This window comes from Telopea speciosissima, chromosome 1 (assembly GCF_018873765.1).
Source record: "Telopea speciosissima isolate NSW1024214 ecotype Mountain lineage chromosome 1, Tspe_v1, whole genome shotgun sequence".
Taxonomy (NCBI): domain Eukaryota; kingdom Viridiplantae; phylum Streptophyta; class Magnoliopsida; order Proteales; family Proteaceae; genus Telopea; species Telopea speciosissima.
The window spans coordinates 85,310,646-85,337,918 of record NC_057916.1 but is presented as its reverse complement, the minus strand read 5'-3'; the positions used below and the strand labels follow the sequence as shown (position 1 = coordinate 85,337,918).

The 27,273-nt window shown below is 39.9% G+C and overlaps 3 protein-coding genes across 7 annotated transcripts; 1 reads left to right on the top strand and 2 right to left on the bottom strand.

Annotated features, from left to right (window-relative positions):
• Window positions 1-112: 112 nt before the first annotated feature.
• Window positions 113-8,125, bottom strand: LOC122638945 (granule-bound starch synthase 1, chloroplastic/amyloplastic-like). Of its 4 annotated transcripts, none has more exons than XM_043831797.1 (14): window positions 8,121-8,125; window positions 3,567-3,939; window positions 3,341-3,421; window positions 3,126-3,224; window positions 2,945-3,034; window positions 2,206-2,269; window positions 2,013-2,113; window positions 1,810-1,919; window positions 1,461-1,704; window positions 1,160-1,336; window positions 854-1,045; window positions 655-741; window positions 426-554; window positions 113-271 (listed from the first exon to the last, which is right to left on the bottom strand). In XM_043831797.1, the coding sequence occupies exons 2-14, from the start codon at window positions 3,921-3,923 to the stop codon at window positions 155-157; spliced, it is 1,848 nt and encodes a 615-aa protein (XP_043687732.1). In that variant the 5' UTR covers window positions 3,924-3,939; window positions 8,121-8,125; the 3' UTR covers window positions 113-154. The 4 variants fall into 4 exon arrangements, with proteins under 4 accessions (XP_043687732.1, XP_043687739.1, XP_043687735.1 ...); XM_043831804.1 differs by lacking the exon at window positions 8,121-8,125 and adding an exon at window positions 5,429-5,505 and having other exon boundaries at window positions 3,567-3,933; XM_043831800.1 differs by lacking the exon at window positions 8,121-8,125 and adding an exon at window positions 5,429-5,475.
• Window positions 8,126-9,573: 1,448 nt separating this feature from the next.
• On the bottom strand, window positions 9,574-10,633 carry LOC122638983 (AT-hook motif nuclear-localized protein 28-like). Its single transcript, XM_043831831.1, has one exon. The coding sequence runs from the start codon at window positions 10,593-10,595 to the stop codon at window positions 9,687-9,689; it is 909 nt and encodes a 302-aa protein (XP_043687766.1). The 5' UTR covers window positions 10,596-10,633; the 3' UTR covers window positions 9,574-9,686.
• An 11,705-nt stretch (window positions 10,634-22,338) lies between these two features.
• LOC122638916 (pyruvate dehydrogenase E1 component subunit alpha-3, chloroplastic-like) lies at window positions 22,339-25,923 on the top strand. Of its 2 annotated transcripts, none has more exons than XM_043831772.1 (3): window positions 22,339-22,835; window positions 22,995-23,772; window positions 25,392-25,923. In XM_043831772.1, the coding sequence occupies exons 1-3, from the start codon at window positions 22,587-22,589 to the stop codon at window positions 25,667-25,669; spliced, it is 1,305 nt and encodes a 434-aa protein (XP_043687707.1). In that variant the 5' UTR covers window positions 22,339-22,586; the 3' UTR covers window positions 25,670-25,923. The 2 variants fall into 2 exon arrangements, with proteins under 2 accessions (XP_043687707.1, XP_043687704.1); XM_043831769.1 differs by having other exon boundaries at window positions 22,992-23,772.
• The last annotated feature ends 1,350 nt before the right edge of the window (window positions 25,924-27,273 follow it).

Genomic DNA, 27,273 nt, shown 5'->3' with positions numbered 1-27,273 from the left:
TGTTTGAAGCACCGGCACAGGGAACCACGTACATGGCAACCAACGACGTCAATAGTATATAAATTGTATATAGCAGATATATGTTAGTTCGCCAAGGGATGACAATTAACTTTTGAGTCTATTAAGAATGCACACGCAAATATGGCTCCAGCCCTCAAGGAGTGGCTACATTCTCCTTCGCAAGGGGAGCGATTTCCTCACCATCGATTCCAGGTTCACTTCCTGAAATTTCCAGGCTCAATAGCAACTGCTCCCACTTCTTGGAAGGTTCCTGTGTCAGAAGAAAACACATATAAGTCTATAATCAAAAACTACAAATGCAAATAACGTCTCTTTTATGGGGTTTCAGATCCTCGCAACTGTCAAATTCAGAAAGTCAGCAAACATAGGCAAGAACCACTACGTAGAAGTTTATTTTCACTCACCTTCCAGGATAGATCTTGAGCCATGCAGTTTGTTATCATCTCTTCTAAAGCAAGAGTACCACACATCCTAAGGGCCCTCTTAATGGTTGTCGTCACAGCAGTCACATCAGCCGGATCAACAGCATCACACTGAAGTGGCCAAATGCAAGAGTTTTGAGGCTATTTCCCACAGTAAAGATAAAGAAAGTACTGTAATTGGATAAACCAATGAGCAGCCGAGTATTATTACCTCTACATTGAAGCTTCCCATCTGATATCCTGTGAAACCTTCCTTCACAGTGTCAACAAGTCCACCAGTCGATGCAACGATAGGAACCTGAACCAAGGTTTTAGTTAGTTTGTGTTCAGATTTAACAGAAACGTTGAGATAATGATTTCTGAATAACTATAATCACACTTTGGAAAGAAAAAATATGGTTAGGGATTACCGTTCCATATCGCATGGCATGTAATTGAATGAGGCCACATGGTTCAAACCTACTTGGGATCAACATAAAATCAGCACCAGCAATGATCATATGTGCCAGGGGTACATTGAATTTTGCGATGCCTCTGGCCTTATCTGTATATTTTACCTCCAACTGTTCAAGTTGCTTCTCCATTGGTTTTTTACCTGTACCCTGGAAGAAAGAGAAGCAACTTATGATGGGTACTCATAGGATATTTTTTTTTTTTGGCGCCCGGGGGGGGGGGGGGGAGATAGAAACAGTGGGTAAGCTATTTCAAGTACGTACAAGAACCACAATCTGAACGTTCTCTCCAATAAATTGGGGAATGGCGGCTGCTAGGATATCTGAGCCTTTCTGCTCCTCAAGTCTACCAATGAAACCTATGACAGGGATATTTCTATCCACAGGCAAACCAACCTCAGCTTGAAGTGCTTCCTTCAAAAGAGGTTTGGCATTCAACACCTGAAAATGGCAATTTCGGTAATATTGGTAGTAAAGTCAGACCATGTCGCATGATGGGAACTGAAAAATGAGAAAGGACGGTGGGAGGGGGGTGTTGAAGAAAAAGCCATCGAAAGGTTCTCACAGTTGTAGCATCATATTTGACATCAATATATTTGTCCGTAGATGGGTTCCACTCTTGAATATCCATCCCATTCACAATACCAGTAATTCCGGTCTTGCGAATGATGTTATCCAACTCCACACCCTTATCTACACCTGAAACAAGTTCTTCAGCATAATATGGGCTGACAGTGATGACCCTGTCTGATTCTAATATTCCAGCCTTCATCCAATTAATTTTCCTTCCCTTTGCTGGCTTCTCATACCTGCAAAATCGATTTGCAAAAGGAGTCATGAAACTAATAGCAGGTAGGAATTTCCCATAGCAACTGAAAATAAAATTATTTTACAGCAAAGATAAGACCCCTTACCCATCTATAAAATCAAAAGAACTCTTAAACTGGTCTGGAAGATTGAGAAGTGAGAAGTCCGAGAAGGCAAATCTGCCTTGGTAGGCAATGTTGTGAATGCAGAAAGCAACCTGTTAATGTCAACACGCAAGTTTAGTCCATGAGGAACCTGCAAGTGCACAAGATTTCCCGATGAAATGGTTCAAAGCAAATTAACAGGATACCTTAGCATTTTTGGAAATCCCTCTAGGCTTGTACATACTTTTCAGGTAGCATGGGAGAAGAGCCGTGTGCCAGTCATTGGCAATGAACACAACATCCTCTCCTGGAATAAGAATGGATAACAGTGCTTAAATGGAATTATCATCTTGGTAAAAACTGAAATTATCAGCTCCAAGAATCAAAGGGGGTCCTCACCATATGGTCCAGAGAAATGTTTGCTGCTGTTGAGATTCAGAACCCTTGGAGCTTCTAGAGCTGCCTGAAAGCCATAAAAGTGGGCAATTTATAATTCTAACTACAACCAGGGCTACCGAATTGTGAGTGTAACCACCTGATGTCAAAAGAGACCTAAGAAACAAGTAGTGGAACCAGGTTGAAATAGTAGCTCGTATAAAATGTTTAAAACAAGTATATTGTATGATAGATTGCTTAGAAAAATATACATCCAAGAAAAGAGAACTCCAAAAGAAAATAAATCACATCTGTATAATATAATTCATCATCTGCAGATTGAGGTGGCATACACATTCTGATGGCTTACACTCTTGTGGTTTACTGTTGCCATCATGGCCCCGATAATCACTAACTTCCCCACAGTGCCACAAATTGTATGCAGAAGCTACACATCAATCTGCCAGCGGAACCACATACCAGCAACAGAAGGTACAGCAGTTTCCATCTCAAATTTACACTAGAGCAAGGATTATTTTCCCAGCAGCACACGAGACAGGAACGTTCATTCTGATCTAGTGCAGAAAGCATAGTTACAAGGGGAAATCTTCTCTATTACCAAGAGAATATAATTCTGCATAATGTTGTAAGCCTCTTACAATCCTTATTTATTTATTGCTACCAACAATTGCACAGTATTTCATGGTTGATGCAGTAGTTATCGATTTATAAGATAAGCAAGAAATAATAATGGATTACTAACCTGACATAACAAGCTGAATCTGAGTTGGTTGTCCTGATAATCCTCTCCAGCCATAGGACCATAGACCTTGGAACCAGTTTTTCCCCATACCTTAAATTTAAGAAATGAAGCATTGCATAAGCATTCATTATCGTCATGGTACTGGTTTAGTATAACAGATTATTCTCTAGCTTAAACCAACCTTCTCAAGGAAAATAGGATGATCGACAAAAACACGATCAACTCCTCGTTTGTAACAGTGGAAGAACCGAACTGTTTCAGTTATGTCCCCAACTTTAATCTGGCACATTATCAGGTCACTTAGAAATTAATCATATGCGTGTCTCTCTTGAATGGGATATAATTATGGCCTCCAAAGAAATGAAGGGTTTCCCCATAAGCATCGTGAGAATTTACCTCAACCTTAACTTCTGTATCCCAAGCATCCTTGTACTGGTCATAACGTGGAGAGACCGTCATAACTCGGTGACCATTGGCCTTGAGAAGCACCAACCATATAGTTCAATGAATTAGTTTTCATTCAATGAAAAGTACCCAATTAGTAAGAAAAAGAAAAAAACATAATTGAACCACTACGTTTGCATTTAAACAAGAAGGAAGTGAAACAGAGAACCTAGCTTACCGCCATAGCTGGTGGTAGTCCTCCAAGAACATCACCAAGACCACCGGTTTTGCTCCATGGACCAACCTCTGCTCCCACAAAGATCAAGTTCATTCCTTTTCCGCATACAATGGTTCCAAACCGCCCGTCATTTTCAGTTTTGAATCCCTTCTTTCTTGCATGCTTTGTATTTGCTTTAGCATTGGTTCTCATCTGTATCATATCAACTTTATTCAAAGACCTTAACCCATTGTGAGTCACTGTTTGATTTCTGAGGCCAATCTGTGCCCATGTTGCCTTAGTCTGAGGGCCAGATGCTCCCCCGCTGTTGAGGTGTGAGCTTCTAGAAACGAATTGTGATGCAGTCACAGTTGCCATCCGTAATATTCTTGCACTGGATAGGAGTATAGATCAATCAGGACACCATACTTGATCAGATGCACAAAAAGATAGAAGTGGTATCACAATCAAAGACATAAACAAGAACATTAATGGAGCAAGGTTCACAGGAGAACTGAGTATCATTTTATTCATCCATAAAGATAACAACAACAACAAACTCAGCATTATCTCAACTTAATGGGGTCGGCTAAATGGATCCAAACAAAACATGGCAAGAAAAACTGAGTTCTAACAGAAAAAAAAAGGAAAGAAAAGATTGGAAAAGAGGGATGGGGAAAGAGAAAGAAATGAAAATTTGAAAATGACAAATGAAAGATACTAGGAGGAAAGAGGCACAACCCAGCACGTCAGGATAATCTCAGCCAAATGGGGTATACTACATGGATGATGGATCCTTGCCTTGCCCTCCAATAGGCTCGAGGTCATACTAGATGCAAGACCTAGACAATACATGTCCTTCCTCACCACTTCTCCTATGGTCATTTTAGGTTTGCCCCTAGCTCTTTTAGCTCCTTCAATCGAAATTATATCACTCCTCTTTACTGAGACGTCCTTAGGTCTTGCTTGAATATGACCATACCACGTTAGACAACTCTCTCAGAGAATGTTATTGATCGGGGCAACTCCCAAGTCCGCTCGAATATGTTCATTTCATACTTTCCATCATTGCTTTTCCACACATCCGTCTTAACATCCTTATCTAAAGAAACAAGTAATGATGAATATCATACTGCTCATTGACAATTAGGGTTCCCCTTTCCCCTCCCTCCCCCAACCCAAACCCCTTTATGATCGCACAGCCTCAGTACTAAATATCGGAACCTAGAAAAAGGAGTTGCTTAATAGATCATTAACAAATTTAGCAAGAAATTTCACTGTCTGTAATAGTAAGCGTATATGATGTAAACGCGCGTGCACACTTTTCTCCCACCAGTCATACTTCCGAAGACACTATTCCATCAAATAGACAACATCAGGACCTCCGACGAGAAAGTTCATCAATTTCCAGTAATAGATGCTTCACACGAAAAATATCTTGAGAATGCGAACGAGGTAAACAATTAGATCTCCACAACTACTGATCCACGGAAACTATAAAGATGTAATCATAATTCATAAGGTGAGGGTGGGGAGGGGGGAGAGAAAAAAGTGAATAAACAAAAGAAAGAAGAAGTCAGCAGAATGCAACATGGAGAACAGGTAAATCACTAGTTAACCATTGAAATCCCATCCAAAGAAACTCTGGAGGTGTAAGGAGAAGGGGGATCATAACTGGAAAATTTTTATTTCATTAAGGAAGCACGTCGGATCGAAAACCAAAAATCTGATAAGCAGCAGATGATCACAAAAACTATCAAGAAGATACGAACCGACTGCCGTCCAGCCCGATCTCTGAGAGAGTAGCTAGACTAACATCACCTTCGGTGCATACACTAATAGGGGGATTTACAGGGGGGGGGGGAACAGTTAAGCAAGCTTACCACTTCAATGGCCGGGGTGATTCAGGATCCAAAGAAAATGTCGAACTCTGCTCTCGTCTCCGGTAACCGCGCTGTTAGAGACTTAGCTCTCTCTCTCTCTCTCTCTCTCTCTCTCTCTCTCTCTCTCTCACACTCACTCGCACTCACAGGTAGCTCTGTCAGTGGACTGATGAGTGAAGACCCGGGCCTAGCTGCCATTTGTAGTAGTTGGCAATGTTGCTTACCGTACACGTGGCGGGAAGAGGACGGTCTGGCGCTCCTAGGTTCCTATGCTCCTAAAGATAACGACAGAGTAGGTGGGACCCACATGTATCAGTCGTGGGGTAGGGTGCATCTGGGCATAAACGGGGGAATATGCGTGAGAAATGAGAATTGACTGTTAAGCTTGCGATCACCGCATGATTGGAAATGTCAGTACAAGATATTTTCCGATGAATGGTCATGGAACGACGACTAGATTTCAGATTTTGCAGTCCAGAAATTTTTAGTTAATTCAAGAAGTTTTTGGGTGGACGAGTAGACGGCCGATGTATCTTGGGCCTCATGATGGCATGGGTAAGCTACGCCTTAATTCTTGGCTGAAGGGAAGGAATTTTCTTGTAAATGCCCTTATTGTTTGCAGGTAAACATGGAGAATTCTGGATCTTTAAAAGTTTTTGTTTCCGTTACCAAATAAAAAATAAAAATGTTTTTGTTTCCAAAGTTTCTACCTTAATAGAGTAAATTGAATGGAAAAAAATAAAGTGAAAATAACTTATCATTTTATCATTATCAAAAATTGTGTATTGAGCCTCCTCACATGATTATTACATTGTTTTTTTAAGAAATAAAAATAATGAATAAATAATCAATGTGAGAGGGTTCCATGCTTCCTCTTCCCTTAAAGAATAAAAAAGTAAGGTTACACATTATTTGATTATAGAGTGTCAATCATGGTTCTAAGTATCGAAATGCCCGTATCGGGCGATCCGTATCAATTTTGCACCTTACCGATCCTGATACCATGTTGATATCATATCGATGACACGGTACGGACAAGGGGTAAACCATCAACAAACCTATTGTTAAAAGGAGGATCAGGGGCAAATTTGTTCGATACGATCGATCTTTGCCAATACCAATCCAATACCGTATTGATTTTCGAGTTTACCGATACCTATTCTGATACTGTGCACTAAAACCATGGTTTCAATAAGAAAATCCCTTATTCTTACCATACAAAAAATATAGGAAAATCACTTATTTAAAATCTTTGTTCTATTTAGACTAGGATGAAAAGAGAAATTAAAATAAAAATAAATAAATGTTTTTAGTTTATTTCAATCCAACAATAGATGGCCAAGTAACAAAATGGAGTTTTGGAAAATCTAAAACTATTGGAGGGCCCATGACAATACAGGTTTGTAGTTGTGTTATTTTTCAATTATTTCTTTAATTAAAGGGGAAAAAAAAGAGAATATAAATAGTAAATGATGGGAGTGTCTAAAATGACACCTCTATTTTTGGGTATTAAATGACACCTCTATGGGTGCATTTAAAATTTGATACTTTTTTAATTGTCCTTTGTTTTATTCTCAAATGTTATTTATGTTAGGATATAAAGGGGTTTTGAAAATAATTTGAAAGTCACTTATTATTATATCATTATCAAAAACTATTATTATCATGCACGGTTTTCGATTATATATGTGAAATAACATTATTTACCTTCAATTATTTTATTCTAAAAAGGCAAAAATGTAAAGTTACAAATTGTTTGACACTCAAATGATATCAATAAGAAAATCTCTTTCTTTCTTAATATTGTCTTTCCTTTACCGATTTAGTCTCTTTTCAATCTGAGCTATAATGAACATGAAGGTTCCTTTTACATCACAATCAAACTTTGGTCAGTTGACGGTGAAGTCTAACACTTCACTATTTATTTCGTGTGTCCATGTGATAAAGGACTTCATATACATCTCAATCAAACTTTGGTCTAAAGTAAATAAGGAAAGTTGTTCAAAACTCTAATTCAAAGTTTTAGTAAAATTATCAAAATATCATCAAATGGAGATGAATATGAAATGAAAAAATTATATCTTCTGTAATTTTAGCTACTTCCTCTACTCATTTTAAGTTGAAATTATATTAATGAGATGTTTTAGTAATATTGAAGACAACGTAGGATTTTTTTTAATTGTAGACTAAATTTATGATCTATAAATAGTATATGCTTAATAAAAAAAAAAACCAGATTCGGACAAAAATATTGACTCAATGAAAACTTGGACATGACCTATTCATTTTTTAAGTTTGAATTAGTCTCCATGACTCTTGACTAAGTTTCATATTTTTTTTATTCAACTCGAATGACTCGCCTGAATCAAAATTTGATTTTTTAAGTATGCTTTGAAATAGAAGTCACTTGGAGCCACATTGGTCATTGATAACTTTTAAGTTCCATTTGGCCGGGGATCCTTCCATAGTTTTAGTTCATTGTATCAGATCAAGTATCGATCGGATTCAAAACCAATATCGCGTAATGGTCTGTATCCCTTTGGATCTTTATCACCTTCAGTTTGCTGACCGGCCCAGTTCCTCAGTTTCTCTAACAAAGGGGGGCTGAAATGACCTCTCTACCCATGCCCAAACACCTTACCCGGGTGGAGTCCACCACCATCCCCCTATTAAAGGAACTGAGGAACTGAACCGATCAGCAAACTGGAGGTGATAATTTTCCGTATCCCTTTTGCGTTTTTTTGGGTAGAAATGTTGGTCTGTATCCTTCGATGTTAGCTGATGCTGATAGAGATCGAACATCCAATACCGATTCCTAAAAACCCTGGGTCCCTTCAAAATCACAGCCCAAACCTTCTCGCTCGTCCTTGCCATTTTACAATCCCTCGAGCAACTCGTCCTACTTGATGAATTGAGGGTTGATGGGACTTGTGCAGCTTTCGGCGTTTGGAGGTAGGACCATTTCTTTCTCTTTTTGTAAAATTTGTATGCTTTGGTGTCCCAAATTCCCGCATAGGCGTCCATGCAAGAGCTTTTTATGCTGCATATAATGCTCAAATTTAAACACGTGTTTTTTCTTCCAAAAATATCCCTTAAAAAAGGCAAATGGTAATGAATGGGACTTATCAATTAATTTCTCATAGATCTTTCGCCTGGAATTGTGACCACATACAAGTGTGCCAAACACTGAATACTTCTCAGTCCATCAACACCATGCGTCAAAATTTATTATTATTATTATTTTTTTTTGTCGTTTTTCGTACAGTTACCTCCAATACTTTTGAATCGACACCCAGCCACACACACAGGAAGAATTCTTTTTATGAATGGCCCACTCAGCTCCACCACATGACAAGTGGGTTAAAAAAATTTGGGTTAAATACACGTATCCCTGTAATGCATCTAATATTCCTCTTATCTCTTAAGCTTCTGATAAATCCATGTACTATCCCTTATTATTCTACAGATCACCCTATTTTATCCCTTAATGTCATTTAAGTCCATACCAAGGATTAAATATTAAAAAATAATCAAACTATCTTTGTTTCTATCTGTTTTAAAATTTTATAAAGATCTAATTGCACTGATCTATTCGTTAAAATTTAAAAATATTAAAATACCCTCATCTTTCCCATATCATTATCTTCTTTTACATATCCAATACCACCACCATCAACACCACCATCACCCACCATTAACACCATCACCATCGTGAAGCCCCACCTCCAGCACCACCGCCAAGCCACCGTGAGCGTCACCTCCACCATCTTCCTCCTCATTACTGTAAAAGTCTATCATTATATTCCCCTATCTACCAAACCCTCTCTCTCTCTCTTTCTCTCTGGTTCAGCTCTGAAACGTAATCTCAAGGTTTAATGGGGTTAGACAAATGGGTTCAGTAATTATGAGTCTTTTTAGACCTCCATGGTTGAAGAACATCACTTTTTTTTTTTTTTTTTGTTTCAATTGACCAACGGCTATGTAGGTAGGGACACTTGTTTCAATTGACGAACGGCTGGAGAAATCAGCATTTCCCGAGAGCTTTTCCTGACATTTTCTTTAAGAAACTGACAACCAGCATCAGATCAGAAGCAGCACACCACCACCAACACCACCACATCAGTAAAGAGCATGAAGAACCCTGAAAGGCTTGTAAACTAATCAGAAGACCAGAAAAAGAAAGGCCCAGCAATAACCCAAAATCAAAACACAGCAAGAAACAGAAGAAAGATCGAATTTTTTTGTGTTCTCTCTGGTTTTAGTAATGTGAAGAACGAGTGGTGGAGGGCCAAGACAAAACATCAGGAGAAATTTGGCAACTCAAAGGGGTTGGGCTTTGAACACTGTAAACATTCATGGGCATGCTTGTATTAGTCTCTGTGCAAGCATCAGTCCCAGAAGCAGAGCAACCACCAACATTAGGTTTCACATCCTCTGTTTCTTCCTCTTCACAAATAGGAAGCTTCTGAAACGAAGGATTAACAAACGAAGCCGCAACCAAAACAACATTACTAGCAGCAGTAAGCGATCCTGCAACCGTTCCTCCAAAGACCTGACCTTGAGCTCCTGCAAGAGAGATCGTAATGGACGGCGAAGTAATCGAAGTCGAAGAAGACGATTTCGAAGAAGAAACAGAGGAACACAGAAATGTGGCGGAGAGAGAGAGAATATGGTATGGTCCATGGAGCATAAGAGTAGACGCGTGAGGGACATGTAACCGAAGGGTAACCTTCGCGACAGTGCCGGAACCGCTTAAAACACAGAGCCCCACGTGGCGGCGGCGCGCGTACTGAGAAACCATCTCTACAATGTCGGTGCCGGCGGAGAGTTCGAGAATAACAGGTCTCATTGCAGTGTCACTGTCTCTGGTAATCACTATTGGTGGTTTTCGTTTCTTTTTCGAACCCGGTGGTCGGCCTCGGGGCTTCCGATTGATCTCACCGGATGACCCAACATCTGTGCCGGAGGCAGAGCCGGAACCAGCGACAGATTTATTGTTGGAACTGTTGGGCTTCGTTTGTGGTGTAACATCGCTGCGGGTTCCAGAATGAATCATGAAGAGAGCTCCGGTTCTGGAGGGGCTATGATCGTCGTCTTCGTCGGAGGTATGGCTGTGGTAGTCTCGAGTTTGTGAGAGCGAGCTTCCTCCTCCACCGTACTTTGCCATTGTTGCTCCTTCTAAGATCTCTCTCTTCCTCTGTATCTCTCTCTTTGGTGGAAATAAGATGATGATTTGAAGAAGATTAGAGCATTTTGGTCTTTTCAAATTTTAACAATTACGGGCAACTAGGTTTTTTCAAATTTTAGAAAAGATAGAAAACACAGGTAGCTTGGTCCTCTTTTAGCATTTAATACTGGTGTGAATTTAAATGGCATTAGGGGGCAAAGCAGGATGATACGTGGAATATTGAGAAGTGATACGTGGACATATTATAAGTTTAGGGGTACAAGGAATATTGGGTGCATTACAAGGTGGTGTATTTAACCCAAAAAAATTTATGGACAGATTGATAGATTCTAAGGTCAATTGTGCACACCTAATTCCCCCCCCCCCCCCTTGGAGTTTGTCGAGTAGATTGGAAAATTCAAGCCTACCAAGAGTTTGCACCTATTAGTTGTGAGGTGGCATGGACGTAAAGCAAACTATTTGCTAAACAACTGTTCTACTACAGCTTATTCTATACTTTTTTTGGAAGGCAGCTTGTTCTATATTTATATATAGGTAAGAGATCTTTATTTGGTCGCATGGTCTCTACACAAGTGTTTGAGTCAATGGAAGAGCATATCTGGGTATCTATCCAATGGGTAGATGTGTTATTTCATGGTGTCCAGTGAGAGGACATAGAAAATACCACCAAGGAGAGAGTTTTTTTCCTTTATATATATATACTTTTTATGAGAGAGGGTTTTCTATGATATCAGAATGCATTTTTCATCCGAAAGTCTTGCAATATCTGGTTCTGCTAGTATTGGTTTCAAGAGGTGCTTTTTCCTCTTAGTTTGGGGTTAGGCGGGAATGTCCCCCCTTGTATTCTTGATTATTCCACTATCATTAATAAAATTTAGGGGTTTCCCCAAGTCCCAGATAATATTCAGGTTGTATATATATATATATTAGAATGCAATTTTCAACCAATGACGTAATGGGAAACCCTATCATCTAAAATATTAGAGGGCCTTAATAAGGAGAGAATGTGGGGCCCATAGATGGGATGTGAGCAATTTGGCTTTCCTCCAGCTGTGGCAAGAATTGGAGGTCAGCCCAGCAAAACAAGGGTGGTTTTGGTGATTTCACAGGTGGGACCCAAGTGATCCTCTGTTTTTGGGTGTTTTTGCTAGGCTAGATCATCCAGCTCCTGCCACGGCTGGAGAAGAGCCAAATTGGAGGGTATTTATATGACTCATCACTTCCATTGTGAAATTTTGTATCCTATCAAGCAACCACTCTTTGTAAATTACATGACTTGAATCTCCAACATTTCCAAATGATCTCAAAGAATGCTTGCAATACTACCCTTCCTTCATCTTCAACCTAAAATACCCCACCCTTTTCCTGGAACTCTATTTGCACCACCGCCGCCGCCGCTGCCGCTGTCGGCGTACCTCATGGAGAAAGGTGAAAATTCAACGAACCAGCTTGAAGGGAAAATCCTGTACAGCCAAATCTCAATATTACCCCTGCTCCTTTCATCTTCTCTGTCTCCGTTCCTGATCGATTGCACCGGCGGGAGCATACTCTCCGTTCCTCTTCTCTATCTTCTCTCTGATATTCTCTCTCCCATCCCAGGTAACGTTTCTCTTCTGTTCTCTTTATTTCTTCTTCTTCTTCCCTTTTCTCTTTTTTATTTCTGTTTCTATTAAACCTACACTGTTACTTTGTTTTCCATGTAACACCGACAGCCACAAAGTTGGATCAATCTCCCTTGATCCTCTGTTTCTACTCAGATTTAGGGGGTTGAGGCCGTACCTTTGGACAACCCATCCTACTGAACCGAAGCTCCAAAGCTGGCTGGAATAGTGGGTTTCAAAACCACTTTCAAATTTGAATCTAAACCTACCGCTATAAGTAGTTTTAGTCATATTTCCTTGAAATAAAACTTGATTTCTGATATTGTTATTGCCCATCCCTAAGAGAAATTTATAAAACTCGATTACAAAGGTTTCAAGTTTTTGATTCAATTTATAAAACTCGATCTACGCTTTTAGGTAGATTCGTAACACATAGATCTCTTACGTTTCAAGTTTCAGTTGAAATAAACCTTGATTTCTGATTTGTAATGAGTTTTATAAATTGAATCGAAAGAGGGTTTCCGCTAGAAAGAACCCTGCAGCCACGCTGGAAATTCCCCGTCCCCCTCCTCTGCTTGTTCGACTACTTCTTCTTCCTCTCCCACTTTCTCAGATTCTTCATCATCATACACATGTGCTCCACCTTCACCCTCCGATTCGACATCCGAACCAATCCCAGGTCTTGTATCATTCCTCAGTTGCTTCTCACTATTCTTGATTCAGACCGGTGGTTGTCGGGATTGAGTTGCAGGTGTGAGGAAGCAGCGGCGGTGCTGCCTAAGCGAAGCAGAGGCAATGGGGTATTTTAGGTCGAAGATGAAGGAAAGGGTAGTATTTTAAATTTAATTCTAATGATTTAATACAAGGGTAAAATAGTCTTTTTACACCAATAACTAACAGCAAACTAACACCGTTGGTGTAGAGGGGGTGATTTGAGTATTTTCAAATTTCAGGGGATACATAACCTGAGTTTCGACCCATTTTCAGGGGGTGTTTCGTAAATTTCTCCTTTTTTTAATTGAAAAGACTACTCCAACATTCACTAAAAAACTAGCATTTGATGTTGGGATGTTGCAAATTGCAAAACCTTCCTACATTCTCTACCCAAGAAATATCTTCCCACATTCTTAAAACCCAACTTTTTATTTTCCTGTTTTAAAATACATTTTAGATTCAGAATCTAATCCGAAAATGAAAACCATTAAAAAAAAAAACCGTACCAAACACAGCTTAAGACTCACAACCCCCATAAACCTTAGTTAGAAACGAAATTATGTACGCAGAAACGGCGGTGAGAAGTGCATGATGTGCATCCACATTTGAGCCCTTTGTCTACGGTTGACAATGTGCTTCCAGGGCTTTGAAACCAATACAATGAATGAGAAACAAACAATGCTTTTCTCAAGAAAATAATCCATGCGTCGAAGTTTCTTTTCATAACTCCTTTTCTGTTCATAAAGTAAAGAATTATGATATTACACAGTTCCCTTCTGGACATATGTCACAGAAGGCCTGCAGAACCCAGAGATGATCTTGATCTGCTGTTCAGTTTGTACATCAATGTTCAGGAACAATAAATAAACTGCTTGTTACTTTGCAGATCTAGAATGAATAGAATTCCTGCCCATAGGACTTATACTATTATTAGTAATCACTAATTCCTTCTAAATTTAATAATCTAATAGAGGAAAATGTCACAATATAGGGGGAAAACAACCACCTACTGTTCAATGAATCCAATCTAATCTCAGATGGAGTAAAATTCAACTTTAAGGATGAACATAATGTATGTCTGTGATTCACTTCTCTCATTTTCTATTTAAGATGTAATAAGTATTCATAATTTTCTTCATATAGTAAATCAAATTTTGGATCAAAACTGCAAGGCATAAAGCCAAAACTAAAAGAATAAAAACAAAAATCACGCCACAATGAATCAACTTTGTATCAAAACTGAAAGGCCGATTAGACATGATAGATATCTCATTCGCTAAAAACCCAAGAAAAGTGAACAGAAATAAGACTCATAAATGTTCTGTCTCTCCTTAGTCCTTCCCTCCTCCCTTCTTCCGCTTTCCGTTATCTGTGCGCCGTCACCAAAGTCTCGATAAATCTCAAGCCGTCAAACCTAGGAACGAATTTCCCCTTATCTGAAGCCTTGCCCGAATTAGTCCCTCGGTCATTGTTCGAGAAAGAACCCTATGATTAAAAAACAACCTTAAAATGTCAGATATGAAGCCAAGGAACTAGAATAGATTCTAAGGCCAAATTTTGAAAGAAACTACAACGAGAGATCTTTAAAAAAGAGTCGGAAGAGAAACGAATTTCAAAAGTTTCGATTCAAATAAGAACGAACCCTTTTTTTTTCCTCCCCTTTATGACAACGGATTCAGAGGGATTTGAATGGTGAAGAGAAATTATAGAAATACTCTACGAAAATTACAAGTTCTTCAAAACAAAATCCTCATTTACATTACGGAAATGGAAAAATCAAATGCATACCTCATTGGCGCGATAGGGAGAAACGGCGACGTCGTGGTCGCCAGGGGAAGAGAAAGCGACGGTAGAGGCGGCAATGACCGATGCAACGAGAGCTCCGAATCCCTTCATCTCAGCCGTCCGATTTCACACCTTGATTCACGTCAATCGGAGACTCGAGATCAGAACCTTAAAACGCCGCCGAGAAATGGACGAAATCCGACGAAAACCCGCCGGATCTCGGCCGCCGTCACTAACCGACACCGGGAACTTCTGCTAGGTTATTGGCTTTTTCACGTTCTGACCTTCTCCTACCCCCAAACGCTCTAAAGCCTTTTATAGATGTCTCTACCTTCCGGATTTTTCTCCTCGTCTAGTTTTAATAGAATTTAACTTTGTTGTTAGTTCCGGGTTTCTCTCTCGATTACTGCTAGCAAGTAGAGAGATATTTTTTCTTTTGCATTGGCCAATGACTGTCTGATACGTCAGGTGTGAAGAGAGAAAAAAATATAAAATAAACCGAGAAACCCAAGGTTAAAGCCTTGCATTTAATAACATCCAAGCAACCTTAAAGGCAGAACTAGTGGTTCTTGGTTGCCCTGGGTTTCGAAGGCCTAGCATTCAACATTTTTTGGTTTTTGTTTTTTTATTTTGTGGGGAAAGTTTTCATATCACGGCTGTATATATCAGTCGTGTATAAAAACATTTCCCTTAGTTTTTTAATAAATATTTTTTGACCTAGTCATAATTGGAAAATTAGAGCTGTATTTGATATGTATACATTCATATGTGAGAATCAGAACATTTTTGGCACTAAAATACATTGTTGATTTTAGAATCCTAAGATTCCTCCCTTCCAGCATTTCATCGAGCAAGTCATGAGCAATGATTTTGCTCTAAATACAATCAAACTCAAGCCAAGAAAACTCGATACAATAAAAGTCTGCAACAAATTAAAAAAAAAAAAAATTAAGGGTAAATTACACTACAACCTCCGAAGGTTATCCTAAATACAATATAACCCCTGTGTTTCTAAATTATACATCCGATACCTTTAAGTGGATGGTGTTTTTAACACTCCATTAGGGGTATATGTGTCATTTTGAAGTACCAATGGCCAACACATCAACAACTAACGGAGTGGGGTTGACTGTAACAACTAACCTAAACTCAAGGGTCTGGGTGTATAATTTGGAAACACAGGAGTTTGCACTGTATTTAGGACAAACCATAGGGGGTTGAAGTGTAATTTTCCCAAAAACTAAAGAATGCATCGCCATGATTAGTAGGATTGTAAACGGATTGGATTCGGCTCGAATAGTGCTATATCCGCATCCACATTCGATTAGCTATCTGACGGATTCGGATAATGCTAAACGGATACAGACACAGATACAGATCGGATATTTTATCCGTTTACATGTAAAAATAGCTTTTCGGATAGTTATAGTCTATCCGTATCCGCATCCGTTTAGTTTTTGGATGAATTCAGATAATGTTACACAGATACAAAAATGGATACGAAAACAGATTTTGACTAGTCATTTACACCCGTAATGATTAGACAAACAAGTTGATACACAAAAAAAAAGCAATTTAAAGAATTACCTCCTTGAACTGGATTAAATAGTAACTAAACCGTTCATCGCGGGCCTGCTTCGCTGCAAAAGTACCGTGAACACACCGGCTCACCCACATGTAAAGATCACAATACTGATATCCACACACCAGATAAGAACCCAATTGAACTATATTGTAGATATAGAAGAGAGAGAGTGCGCAGAACTATGGAAGCGGAGTGGCAAGCCTTGACAATATCAGAGCAGAGGTTGACATTGTTTCTGTTCTTTGTGACTAATTGGAAGACTTAAGGAGTAAGAAGGCAGTCAGTCCCAAGAGCACCCTTGTAGATTGAGAAGTCCTTAATGCTTCTTTCTCTAGGTCTCCATTTCTCATGATGATCTGAAATCCATGATTTGAGACCAAGAAAAAAAAAACACCTCCAATGATCATTCTCTAGCTTTTAGGATGGGTTTGGAAGGGTAACTGAGACTTTTTAGCTATGGTTTTAGAAGTAAAATGTGCCAATGCGTTGAGATCCAAAGCCATTCGCTTGAATCTCTCAGCGAGCATTGGATAAGGGAGAGAGAGGAGCTTCAGAGTCTCTTAGACATCATCAGTTTGGAACTAGGAGAACTTCTACCCTCCCTACCGTCTCAGTTCTGACTTCTACCGCCAACCAAAACACGAAGAAGACGATCACCACTACCTCGACAACAACGAGGAAAAGGTTGAAGAAACAAAGAGAGAGAGAGAGGAAGAAGAAGAAGTTCATTGCAGCGAATGGAGCGACCATTATAGTACCACGAGCTCTGATTCCAAATCCAACAACGAAGAGGACGAGGGAGATGGAAACGAGAGATCAAAGATTCCTTATAGATCAAATATAGGATCTTTAGTTCACACTGAGACCACGGCCCCGATCGTCGGTTATGTTTGCGGGAGAGCTTGCCCCGATCGTGACTTCATCTAGAGAGTGAGAACACAGAATGGGAAAAAAGTCACATTCCAGAATGGGCTGCATTCTAGATTGCGTTCCAAGGATTTGAGAATAGAATGCATACCAAATAGAGTTTTTAACACTCTAGAATGCATATCAAACACTGCGTAGGTTTTGCGTGAAAAAAAAACAAAAACCTAATCAAGAGTCTTCAAAACTCCTCCTATGTTAAAAACGACAAAACTCGATCCAAGTCTTTTCTGGGTCTCACGTGACTCTTTGTTTTCATCCGAATCTCTGTCAAGGAAACTATGGGAGGCAACAAATCAAACTCAGCTGATTTCTAGATCTTGACATCCAGTTAAACATCAATACTATCGAACAAAATGCAGGACAAAACGGACTCTTGGATGAACCAGATTAGAATATTTTGGGATCTACAAAGCATCAAATAATTTACTAAGTGTTTTGAGTTGTATACTCTTAGAAAGGGTTGCAACTTGCAATTTAATCTTCTATAATTTTTTACAAATAAAAGGGATAAGAGAAGAGAAGAACTTTGAACTAGGAACTGAGGAATTGGAAGACTGATATGATCCAATATCCGATTCTATATGGCTTTGATATATAAATCTAAGGAAAAAGATCTCTACTTAAATGGTGTTTCCTAGGCCTCTCATAGGGCACAGTGAGATGACGCCTCTGCTCCTGGGTAGATACCTAAGTGTGCTCATCCATTGGTCCACACGCTTGTGTAGAGATCATGCGATCAAGTAGAGATCTCTTGCCCATAAATATATATAAGCCTACCATAAAAATATAAAGTGTAGAGAGTAGAGAATAACATAAATATATAATATCTATAACCTATGTTAGTTTTGCACTGCTATTGTCACACCCCAAACCACCCCCTAGGCGGGTCGGGCGGGTGACCCAGATGTCGAACCACATCCGCCAATCCCTAAGGATCCAGAAGCAGTATTTACATGTCACAAACCACACAATGATGGTAAAAGATAATAAATGAATATCAGAGTGCAATGGAAGATAAAAGAAAAACTATCCAAAAGATAGATTATATTAATTACAGTAAATACCTATGTTATACCATATACATATCCATTTATGTTCAAAAGTACAGTACACAAAAAGATTACGCTTCCGAAAGGATGAAAGCAAATAAAGCTACAAGCATCTTCACGGGGCAGCAAAATACGGACGTTCTACAGCTTCATCAACCGCTTCGCCACACATTGGTAAGTGAATCGGTACCTACAAATCATCTAAAAAGAAACAATCCACGAGGGATAAGCTCCACTGAGCCCAGCAAATGAATAATAAATCATACAAGCAGGTACAACCATCATCATCATCAATCTACATGCTGGGTTCAATTTTATTACTCTAGTCCACCTAACATCATAACTAAGTCACTAGGTATATGCTACTTGTAATGACTCGAGCGACAACCTCAGTCGTTTCTCTTCCGTTATTTGGTTGCCACCTCAATCACTGCGGGTGGAACCCATGCTAGTCCGGGAGCACCGACTCCCTCCCTTGACAGACCCCAAGATAACCATGACAACCTGACCCGGCTTCTGCTGCCCTCAGCATTCAGGAGGCCATGATCACCCAACACATGCACCCCTGTTGGGAAGGGTTGTAGCATAAGGGTATGTTCGCCTAGCCCAATGATCTACATGATAAATATGAGGTTAGTGGTGTCAATCGTATCCCATTCTACGGGCTACCACAAACCTCATTTTCTAGTATGAAATATACGATGCTCCCGCAGCCCATACTACGGCTCACCATACCTTTCATTTTCAAGCCGCCTATTACGGCATCTAATCTAACAGTTCACATAGCATGCATTTGATTCATCAATTATTTTATCAACATGTTCATAACCACAGTTTGCAGTTACATCTGTAATTCCAATGTCCAAAAGCAAATAACAATAATGTAACACAAATATTAATAATAAAAGTAATTTCGCTATCTTCGATATGTTCACAGGGTTACACCTACAAGGATGATCCAATATCCACTCACCTTGATTATACTCTGTCGGATCCAAAGATTGCTGGTCCGCAATAGTGCACGGATACGCATCGCCGGGCAAACAATCAAAGCCTAAGCATTTAAATTAGAACAATTACATTAATACATGCCAATATACCCTAAGAGTCTAGGGGTAACCTTGGTTTAGCCTCCAGACCAAAGCAGGACACAAAACTGCCATGACAACAGCAGTGGTCGATTGGCATTGGTCTATCCAATGGACCAGTAGGCTGCTGTGGCCCAAAATCAAAAGGAGTTTGAGGATTTTAGACCCCAAAAGTGCCTAGGTACTATTTTAGGTAATTGCATGGGTTAGGGTCATGTTACTCAACCATGAGCTGTACTGGTTGATTGGACTGGTCTATCCAATGGACCAGCGGCAATCAACCCATTGCTCCAAGTGTAGGCATAGGGCTGAATTAATGAGTTTTATGTTAGGGTTTATACTAAAGGCTCGAAAAGGGTGTTTCGCACCTTGGGGTAAGTCCGAGACAAAGACAAGGCTAGGTTCCCCGCAGTGGTTGATTGATTTTGCATTTGGGTACCATCGAGGCCTGTGTCATGCCTAGGGCATTGTCCTCGTACAACTTGTGGCCATTAAACCATGTTTAAACATTTAAAATTGAATTAAATCCTGGTTTGGTTAAGGGGTTGTACTAGTTGTCATCACGGTTGTGAAGAGGGCGGGGAAAACACCGGCCCCCCCGGCCCAAAAAAGTTTTTTTGGGAGAACAATCAAGCATCAAGCAATGCTCTGCAAGCACGGCCCACACTATTGCCTCGGCATCGGTAGGTATGACATCACTAGAGATTCCCCTTCCAAAATGATCACGGATCGTGCACTATGGAGAATGCATTCTTGAAGCCCATTCTCTAATGCAAATGGTATTAAGTGGGCCCCACTTGATTACATTGTTAGAGGTAACATCCCACAAGTCATTCTAGGTACGGGAGGTGATCCGGGGTGCGACTGGACACGGGCCCCACACCAGAGATGCATTGTGTGCGATGCGAGCATTACTGATCGATCCTAACTAGTTGATCAATAGACGATGGTAAAACCTTGCTTGTTTTTGCATTTTAGGTACCAGCGAGGCTGTGTCATGCCTAGGGGCATTGTCCCCATCGTACAACTTGTGGCCATTAAACCATGTTTAAACATTTAAAATTGAATTAAATCCTGGTTTGGTTAGCGGGGGTTGTACAAGCGGTAGGTTGCTCATCCAGCGATTGCCTCAGGGTAGGTATGGAGCACTTAGTAACAGAGGTCAGCCCGGACCCCACCCCACCCCACCCCACCCCACAAAAAAAAAAAAAAAAGAAAAAAGAAAAGGGAGGGTTGTTTCACTATTAACACTTGAAACCGTGGATTTGTGGTTTCTCTTAAAATTCAAGCCCGGCCCAGCTATGTCTAGATTTGAGCCTAGTGGATTGAGCTCGCCCGACATCAGGCTCAAACCTAGGCTGAGGCTTGGGAACCCTAAAAGGTCATACTCAGTTCACTAGGTGTCAATCGGTCTAGTTTCGGTTTGATTTTGGTTCGATTTATATTTTGACAATGTGCAAATCAAAACTGATATGGATAAGAGTCAATCAAAATCACAATTGTTTGTATTGGGTCTGGTTCTTATTCAGTTTTTGTTATCTCGTTCACATCTATTTGCATGCGATTTGTAGCGTCGGATTTAGAAAACTGTTTGCAATTCTGATTTGTAATTTGTTTAATTGTAGTTCACATTTGATTTACATGCACTTTGTAGTGTTGGTTCACATTCGATTTCACCTTTGTACTCTTTAATTCAATTCCTTTTACACCTAATTTTAGAACAAGACCCAATAAATATAGAATAACTGAAACTTACCATCTCAATATATATTACAGATTCTCTTACTATACATTCTAACATCATAAAAAGTCATACTAGAAATACAGTTCCTTAGAAACACATAACTAGCATTTGCTTCGACATAAGACAGTATAGAGATTTAAGTTTATTTAGTCCGATTTTACTGGTTTTTATTCGATTCAGTTTTACCATTTCCTATCGATTTAAGATAGTTGGTTTTTTCGATTCAAATCAAAACCAAATAGCAAAGAGAACCTATGAAATTATAATCAAGTAATTGTTAAACCTAACACGATGCTGAGAAAAATGGAAATCGCAAAAACAATCACACAATGTGCACAAAGTGCAACGTGGTTCGGCAAGGTTGCCTACGTCTATAGTGAGATTAGATTTGTTTCACTATCAGTGGAGAATAAGGTTACAGTTGCTCGTTCCTCACACTTCTCTCAGATTTGTAATACAGAGAAAGAACTCTCGCTACAGATTTATAGAGAAACCCTATACAGGAAATTTACCAAAATTTACTGGCCCCTGGAGGCTCCACACAACAGTTCATCATCATAAATCAAGACACCAAAACCCCAACAGTAATTTCTCTGCAATCCTGTTCGATACACCCTTATTAGTTACTATAAGGTTTCATGCTCATATGTCAAGAGGAAATATGAAATTTTCTTTTTTAAAATTTTGTTTAATTATTTGTTCTTAATCCGATCCAGAAAAGCGGGTTGATTGTAAGGTAATCAGTCGATACAAGGTGAATTGAATCGATTTGGATTCCAAACTCGATATTGGGCCCGATTCCACTTTCTACAACCTTGTAAACATAGTTGGATGCATGGTTCGTAATCTTGGATCGGATTAGTATCGGCCTAGACCAATCCTTGCCGATATTAGTGGGTTGCTTCCTGGATCAATCTACTCGGTTGGACCGCCCAAATCTCAAGATCAGATCGGGCCATATCGTTCTATTCTAATTGATAAGAGTTGTAGTCTTCTGGATTGGGCCAGCCAAGGTTTCAAAACAAGGAATCAGTATCCATCCATCCCAGAATACTTGAAATCAGTCAAGAATCGGCCACAATCGCTCAGATTCCGCCTCAACCATATAAACTGAGTGTGGCTTGGCCGCTACAAGGATGGCAGAAATCAAGAACGGCTCGGCCGATTGGCCCGAACCGAGTCTCAATTTCTAGAAAAACCCTCCCCCCCTCTCCCCTCTTGGTCTCAGGTCTCAATGTCTCATCGCCACACCTAAATCTCAACTGCCAGGCGGTCTTTACTAAGCCCAACCTCCTGGGTTTCTCCGCCCTGCGTCTCTCTATATTTTCTACTGCTTCCTCTTCTTTGCTCTGCTCCTCACAAATTTTCTGTATCTGTTTGATCAGTTTTCAATCCCAATTTCAAAGAAAGCACAATCAGATTTTGACGGAGAAGCAAGAGAGATAAAAGCTAGGAGTGGATCTGTGCAACTACTGCAATGTCTTCAGCTTTATCGGCAATTAAGATCCTCCAGCCACTCCCTCTGCCCACAACCACCACCAGATTCCCAGAAAACCCCGTCTTAGAGCCCCTCAAATCCAACTCTTCCTTCCTCGGCTCAACCCACAAACTCCGCTTCAATTCCCTCAAGCCCTCTTCCTCTTCTCAACGTCGATCTGCCGTTGTTGCGGTCTCCGATGTCGTCAAGGAGAAGAAGCTCAAATCCAATTCCTCTCTAGCAAATCTGGTATCATTCTGTTATCTTACTTACAGAAAGCACACCCCAAATTTCAATCTTCCTGAACCCCCCCTAGTTCCTCCTTTGTTGGCTTCCAAATTTTATTTCTTGCGGATCTGCAAACCCTAACTCTAAAATCTTTTCATTCCTGCCCTTTTGCTGCAGCTGATCACCAAGGAGGAAGGTCTGGAGCTTTACGAAGACATGGTTTTGGGTAGAGCTTTCGAGGACATGTGCGCTCAGATGTACTACAGAGGTAAAATGTTCGGCTTCGTTCACCTCTACAACGGCCAAGAAGCCGTGTCGACGGGATTCATCAAGCTCTTGAAGAAGGAGGATTCCGTGTGCAGTACGTACCGTGATCACGTTCACGCCCTCAGCAAAGGTGTCCCGGCGCGCTCCGTGATGAGTGAACTCTTCGGCAAGGCCACTGGGTGCTGTCGAGGCCAGGGTGGGTCCATGCATATGTTCTCCAAGGATCATAACCTTCTCGGCGGCTTCGCCTTCATTGGCGAAGGAATTCCGGTCGCTACAGGGGCTGCTTTCACTTCCAAGTATAAGAGGGAGGTTCTAAAACAGGCTGACTGCGATCATGTGACGTTGGCCTTCTTCGGTGATGGAACCTGTAACAATGGGCAGTTCTTCGAGTGCTTGAACATGGCGGCCTTGTGGAAGTTGCCTATTGTGTTCGTCGTCGAGAATAATTTGTGGGCAATTGGGATGTCGCACCTGAGGGCCACCTCAGATCCTGAGATTTGGAAGAAGGGACCTGCTTTCGGGATGCCTGGGGTGCATGTGGATGGGATGGATGTTTTGAAGGTGAGGGAAGTGGCCAAGGAGGCCATCACTAGGGCTCGAAGAGGCGAAGGACCGACTTTGGTAGAGTGTGAGACCTATAGATTTAGAGGACACTCGTTGGCTGATCCCGATGAGCTCCGCGACCCTGGTGAGCTTCTTTCTTATTCTCTATTCTTCAAATATGCTTACTATGATATCATTCCCATGTTTCGGTTTTAGATACATAAATATTTTGTTTCTCCCGTCGATTTGTTCTGCGATTGAACTTGGGTAATACTCAGGGGTTGTAGGAATTTGTGCTTGACCAATGGGAATGCGATTCATTTTGTGGTTGCGGTGATGAATTTAGCGACTTCATTCCTTTCAGGAAGTTTTTATTCTTCCAAAATTCGAAGTGTCTGGTATGAGGTTACTATAACACAGATTGATTGGTGGATTGTGGAATGCTTACTTGAATTCCAATTGAGATGGTTGGTTGGAGAGTTTGCGGATTGGAGTGTTTTGTTCCTTAGGGTGAACTCGAGCACATCCAAAGATACCTTCTCAAAAGTATACTTGTTTGTATTTGTATCCGTTCTCCAAGTTTCTGTTCTGTTTCCTCATAGATGGAAGTGGAAAAATTCATCACTGTGCACCATTGCATACACCCTTACTCTGTTGTTTTCTGGTTTTTACAGACTTTGTTGTTTGTTTACTTTTTCAAGATATCTTCTTGGCGTTCACTAACAGTCTTTGGGTTTTATAATTTGGGGGTTTCTGGTGTTGAGACTGTTTTGTTTCTTTTCTCCTTAAAGTTATACTGGAAGATACTATTTGTGGTTTCATGTGACCTCAGCATCTAAATTCTTCTATCTTTTTCTTCCCCACCCTCCCCAAATAAATTAAGAACCCTTTTCCAGTGTGGGGATTGCAGCTATAAGTTTAGTTTTGAAAGTTCAAGATTTCCAACTGCAAACTCCTCTGTTTATTCTCAATATCCAGTCGGGCTGTTGAATAAATGTTTTAATGCTATATGATAATTAGGTTTCATTCTGGAGGACCATAGATTCTTGAACAAAATATTTTACCACTTTCAAGTACTTCCAGAATCATCTTACTACCAAGTGCATACATCCGAGTTGCTACCATCGCATCCAATTTGCATAGAAATTTGTTAGAATTTTTATCTGGTAAAGTAACTTAAGTTTGGGCTACATAATAGTCCTCTGGCATCCATGTGGGTCGTTGGCTAAGATAAAACTTTTATCTCATACTGTTTCCCATTGATGATGTTAGCCGAAGGGGTAGGTTGTTACTAACCAACTGGTGCAACTATAGCTACTATAGCTGCCCTAACAGAGCTTGCTACAAGAGCGGCATCTGGACTAACAAAATAGCGAAATTGGGACGTTAAGTGAAACTCTGAATTTGATATCATGTGACAGGATGCAATTTATCATCATGGGTCTGCAGGTATATGGTAAAGTTCATAGAGCATAATATTTGAATTTAAAAATAAGGAACTTCCCTCTGTAGTTCTTATAGACAGATGTTGGAACTTGTTTGTTCTGTAAAATACTTCTTAAGTTCTAATTGTAATCACAGCGGCTCAATTTAACATTGCATGTCTTTGGGCGTATTGTTAATTTTGATTCATAGATCAGTGTTCTACTTTATTTTGATTATTCTCTATGTAAGTTAGATGATGGATAATTTCTCTGCGTTTATGTTTCCTTGATAAGAATTTCTGGATAATTTCTCAACCTCAACTTTTGTCTGTACTGGCAGCTGAGAAGGCTCGCTATGCTGCAAGAGACCCCATTATGGCTCTGAAGAAATACATGACTGCAAACAATCTGGCCAGTGAGGCGGAGTTGAAGGCCATAGATAAGAAGATTGATGAATTGATTGAGGATGCCGTAGAGTTTGCAGATGCAAGCCCTCTTCCACCTCGCAGCCAACTGCTGGAGAATGTGTTTGCGGACCCAAAGGGTTTTGGAATTGGCCCTGATGGGAAGTACAGATGCGAGGATCCTAAATTCACAGAAGGCACTGCTCAGGTGTGAGGGGCTTAGCTGTCAATCTTCCACGTATAGTTAGGATGACCTTAGTGATGGATGTTCCCGTGCTTCAAAGCTAATTTTTTTGTCTGGTTCTGAGTTGGCTCTCCTTACATAAGTTGGGTTTGTTCCTTATTTATTTTTGCTGTTCTACAGATTTTTTTTGGTTATATTTGTTCTCTCTCTAGTCCCTGCTATTGTTCTGACGAATGAGCCAAAAGGTTCTGATTAGAAAATCCGGCAAGGATTGTGAGTTGTGTGAGTTTACATTTCCAGCACCAGCAATATGAATGTGTATCAAAATTTTGTTTTTGTGGCTCCCTGTTGTCATCCTGCCATGGTTTCAGAATTCGGAAACAGATAAGTGAATTGAATTGTTTTTTATGGATGCCCAGAAGAGAAGAGAAGAGAAGAGAAGAAATAAAATTAAAAAAATTTAATTTGAGGAGAGAGATAGAAACATAATTCTATCATTGCATCATTATGGTTCTTGTCTCAATATTTTTTTTTTCTTTTCTGTTTCCAAACACAGCATTAAGCGGATGAAGCAGTTTAGTACTGTGGAACATAAGGGAGCAAAGAGGTCATTCCATAGGAAGAAAAATAGAAAGAAATAGGATATGCTAATGTACCCTTCGCTTCCACAGAAAACTATTTCCCATTTTTTAACCTTTTTTTTGTAATAAATATTTTTTAATATTTTTTATTGTAATATAATATTGGGGATGATTGATTAATCTAGGTTATGAGTGTGTCGGTGGCGTTTGAACTGTTCATGTGAGGTTTTTTTGTTCGCTGTTGTGCACTGTAGTGCTGCTGTGCCATCGTGCGGCGCAGCAGCGGACATGTGTACACAGTGGGTTCATTGTGTACACATGTCCACTGCTGCACCGCACGATGCACACAGCAATACCTCCAGTATTGGAACGGATAAAAATCCATTTTTAAATCCTTACCAGGGAATTATTGCATGTGTTTCTGATCTTTCTATATTCAATTTATTCTATAACGAAGCAATTAACAAATGAAAATGCTTAACTCACCCATGTATGTCACGTGGTTAGTTAGTTGGGGATACGGTTCCCTACATTTCTGAGTGCGGTTTTGGGCAAATGAGTAAACCTCCTTTTCTTACTTAAAAAGCAAAAAAAATAAAAAGAGTAAATCCCTTTGGAATTTGACAATGGGAGAGGGACATTTATGACATATCACCTCATCACATGAACAGAGTGATATGTGAGGGATTTGCAATTTCATTTTTGGACTGATGTGCAAATCTTTTTCCCTAAATTATATAGGATGACTTCATTGAAAAAAGGAGTTATGATCCTCACAAACTTTTTGTTGCTAGCAAAGTCCGTAAACAAATGGAGGATGACGAAAGTGGTTGGATCAAGGTTCACAAATTCAGAATTGAACATGGTCCGATCGGTCTCCATCGAGTCCAATCCAATTTGAATCTAAATTGGTTGGATCTATAGAAATTGGAAGTGGGAAGAAGAAGAAGAAGAAGGTATACTACAGAAGAAATACAGTTGTAAATTAATTTAGTAATGTCATCAAATGTTTACAATAAATTTAATTACATGGGCAAAATATATTTGGTCGAT

Excerpts from the sequence above, each read along its gene's own strand:
- LOC122638945 (XM_043831797.1), bottom strand. The coding sequence starts at position 3,923 with ATGGCAACTGTGACTGCATCACAATTCGTTTCTAGAAGCTCACACCTC. Across the intron at positions 3,422-3,566 it reads GACTACCACCAGCTATGGCG|GCCAATGGTCACCGAGTTAT; the intron begins GTAAGCTAGGTT and ends GTGCTTCTCAAG. Across the intron at positions 3,035-3,125 it reads ATCCTATTTTCCTTGAGAAG|GTATGGGGAAAAACTGGTTC; the intron begins GTTGGTTTAAGC and ends CTTAAATTTAAG.
- LOC122638983 (XM_043831831.1), bottom strand. The coding sequence starts at position 10,595 with ATGGCAAAGTACGGTGGAGGAGGAAGCTCGCTCTCACAAACTCGAGAC.
- LOC122638916 (XM_043831769.1), top strand. The coding sequence starts at position 22,587 with ATGTCTTCAGCTTTATCGGCAATTAAGATCCTCCAGCCACTCCCTCTG. Across the intron at positions 22,836-22,991 it reads ATTCCTCTCTAGCAAATCTG|CTGATCACCAAGGAGGAAGG; the intron begins GTATCATTCTGT and ends CTTTTGCTGCAG. Across the intron at positions 23,773-25,391 it reads CGATGAGCTCCGCGACCCTG|CTGAGAAGGCTCGCTATGCT; the intron begins GTGAGCTTCTTT and ends CTGTACTGGCAG.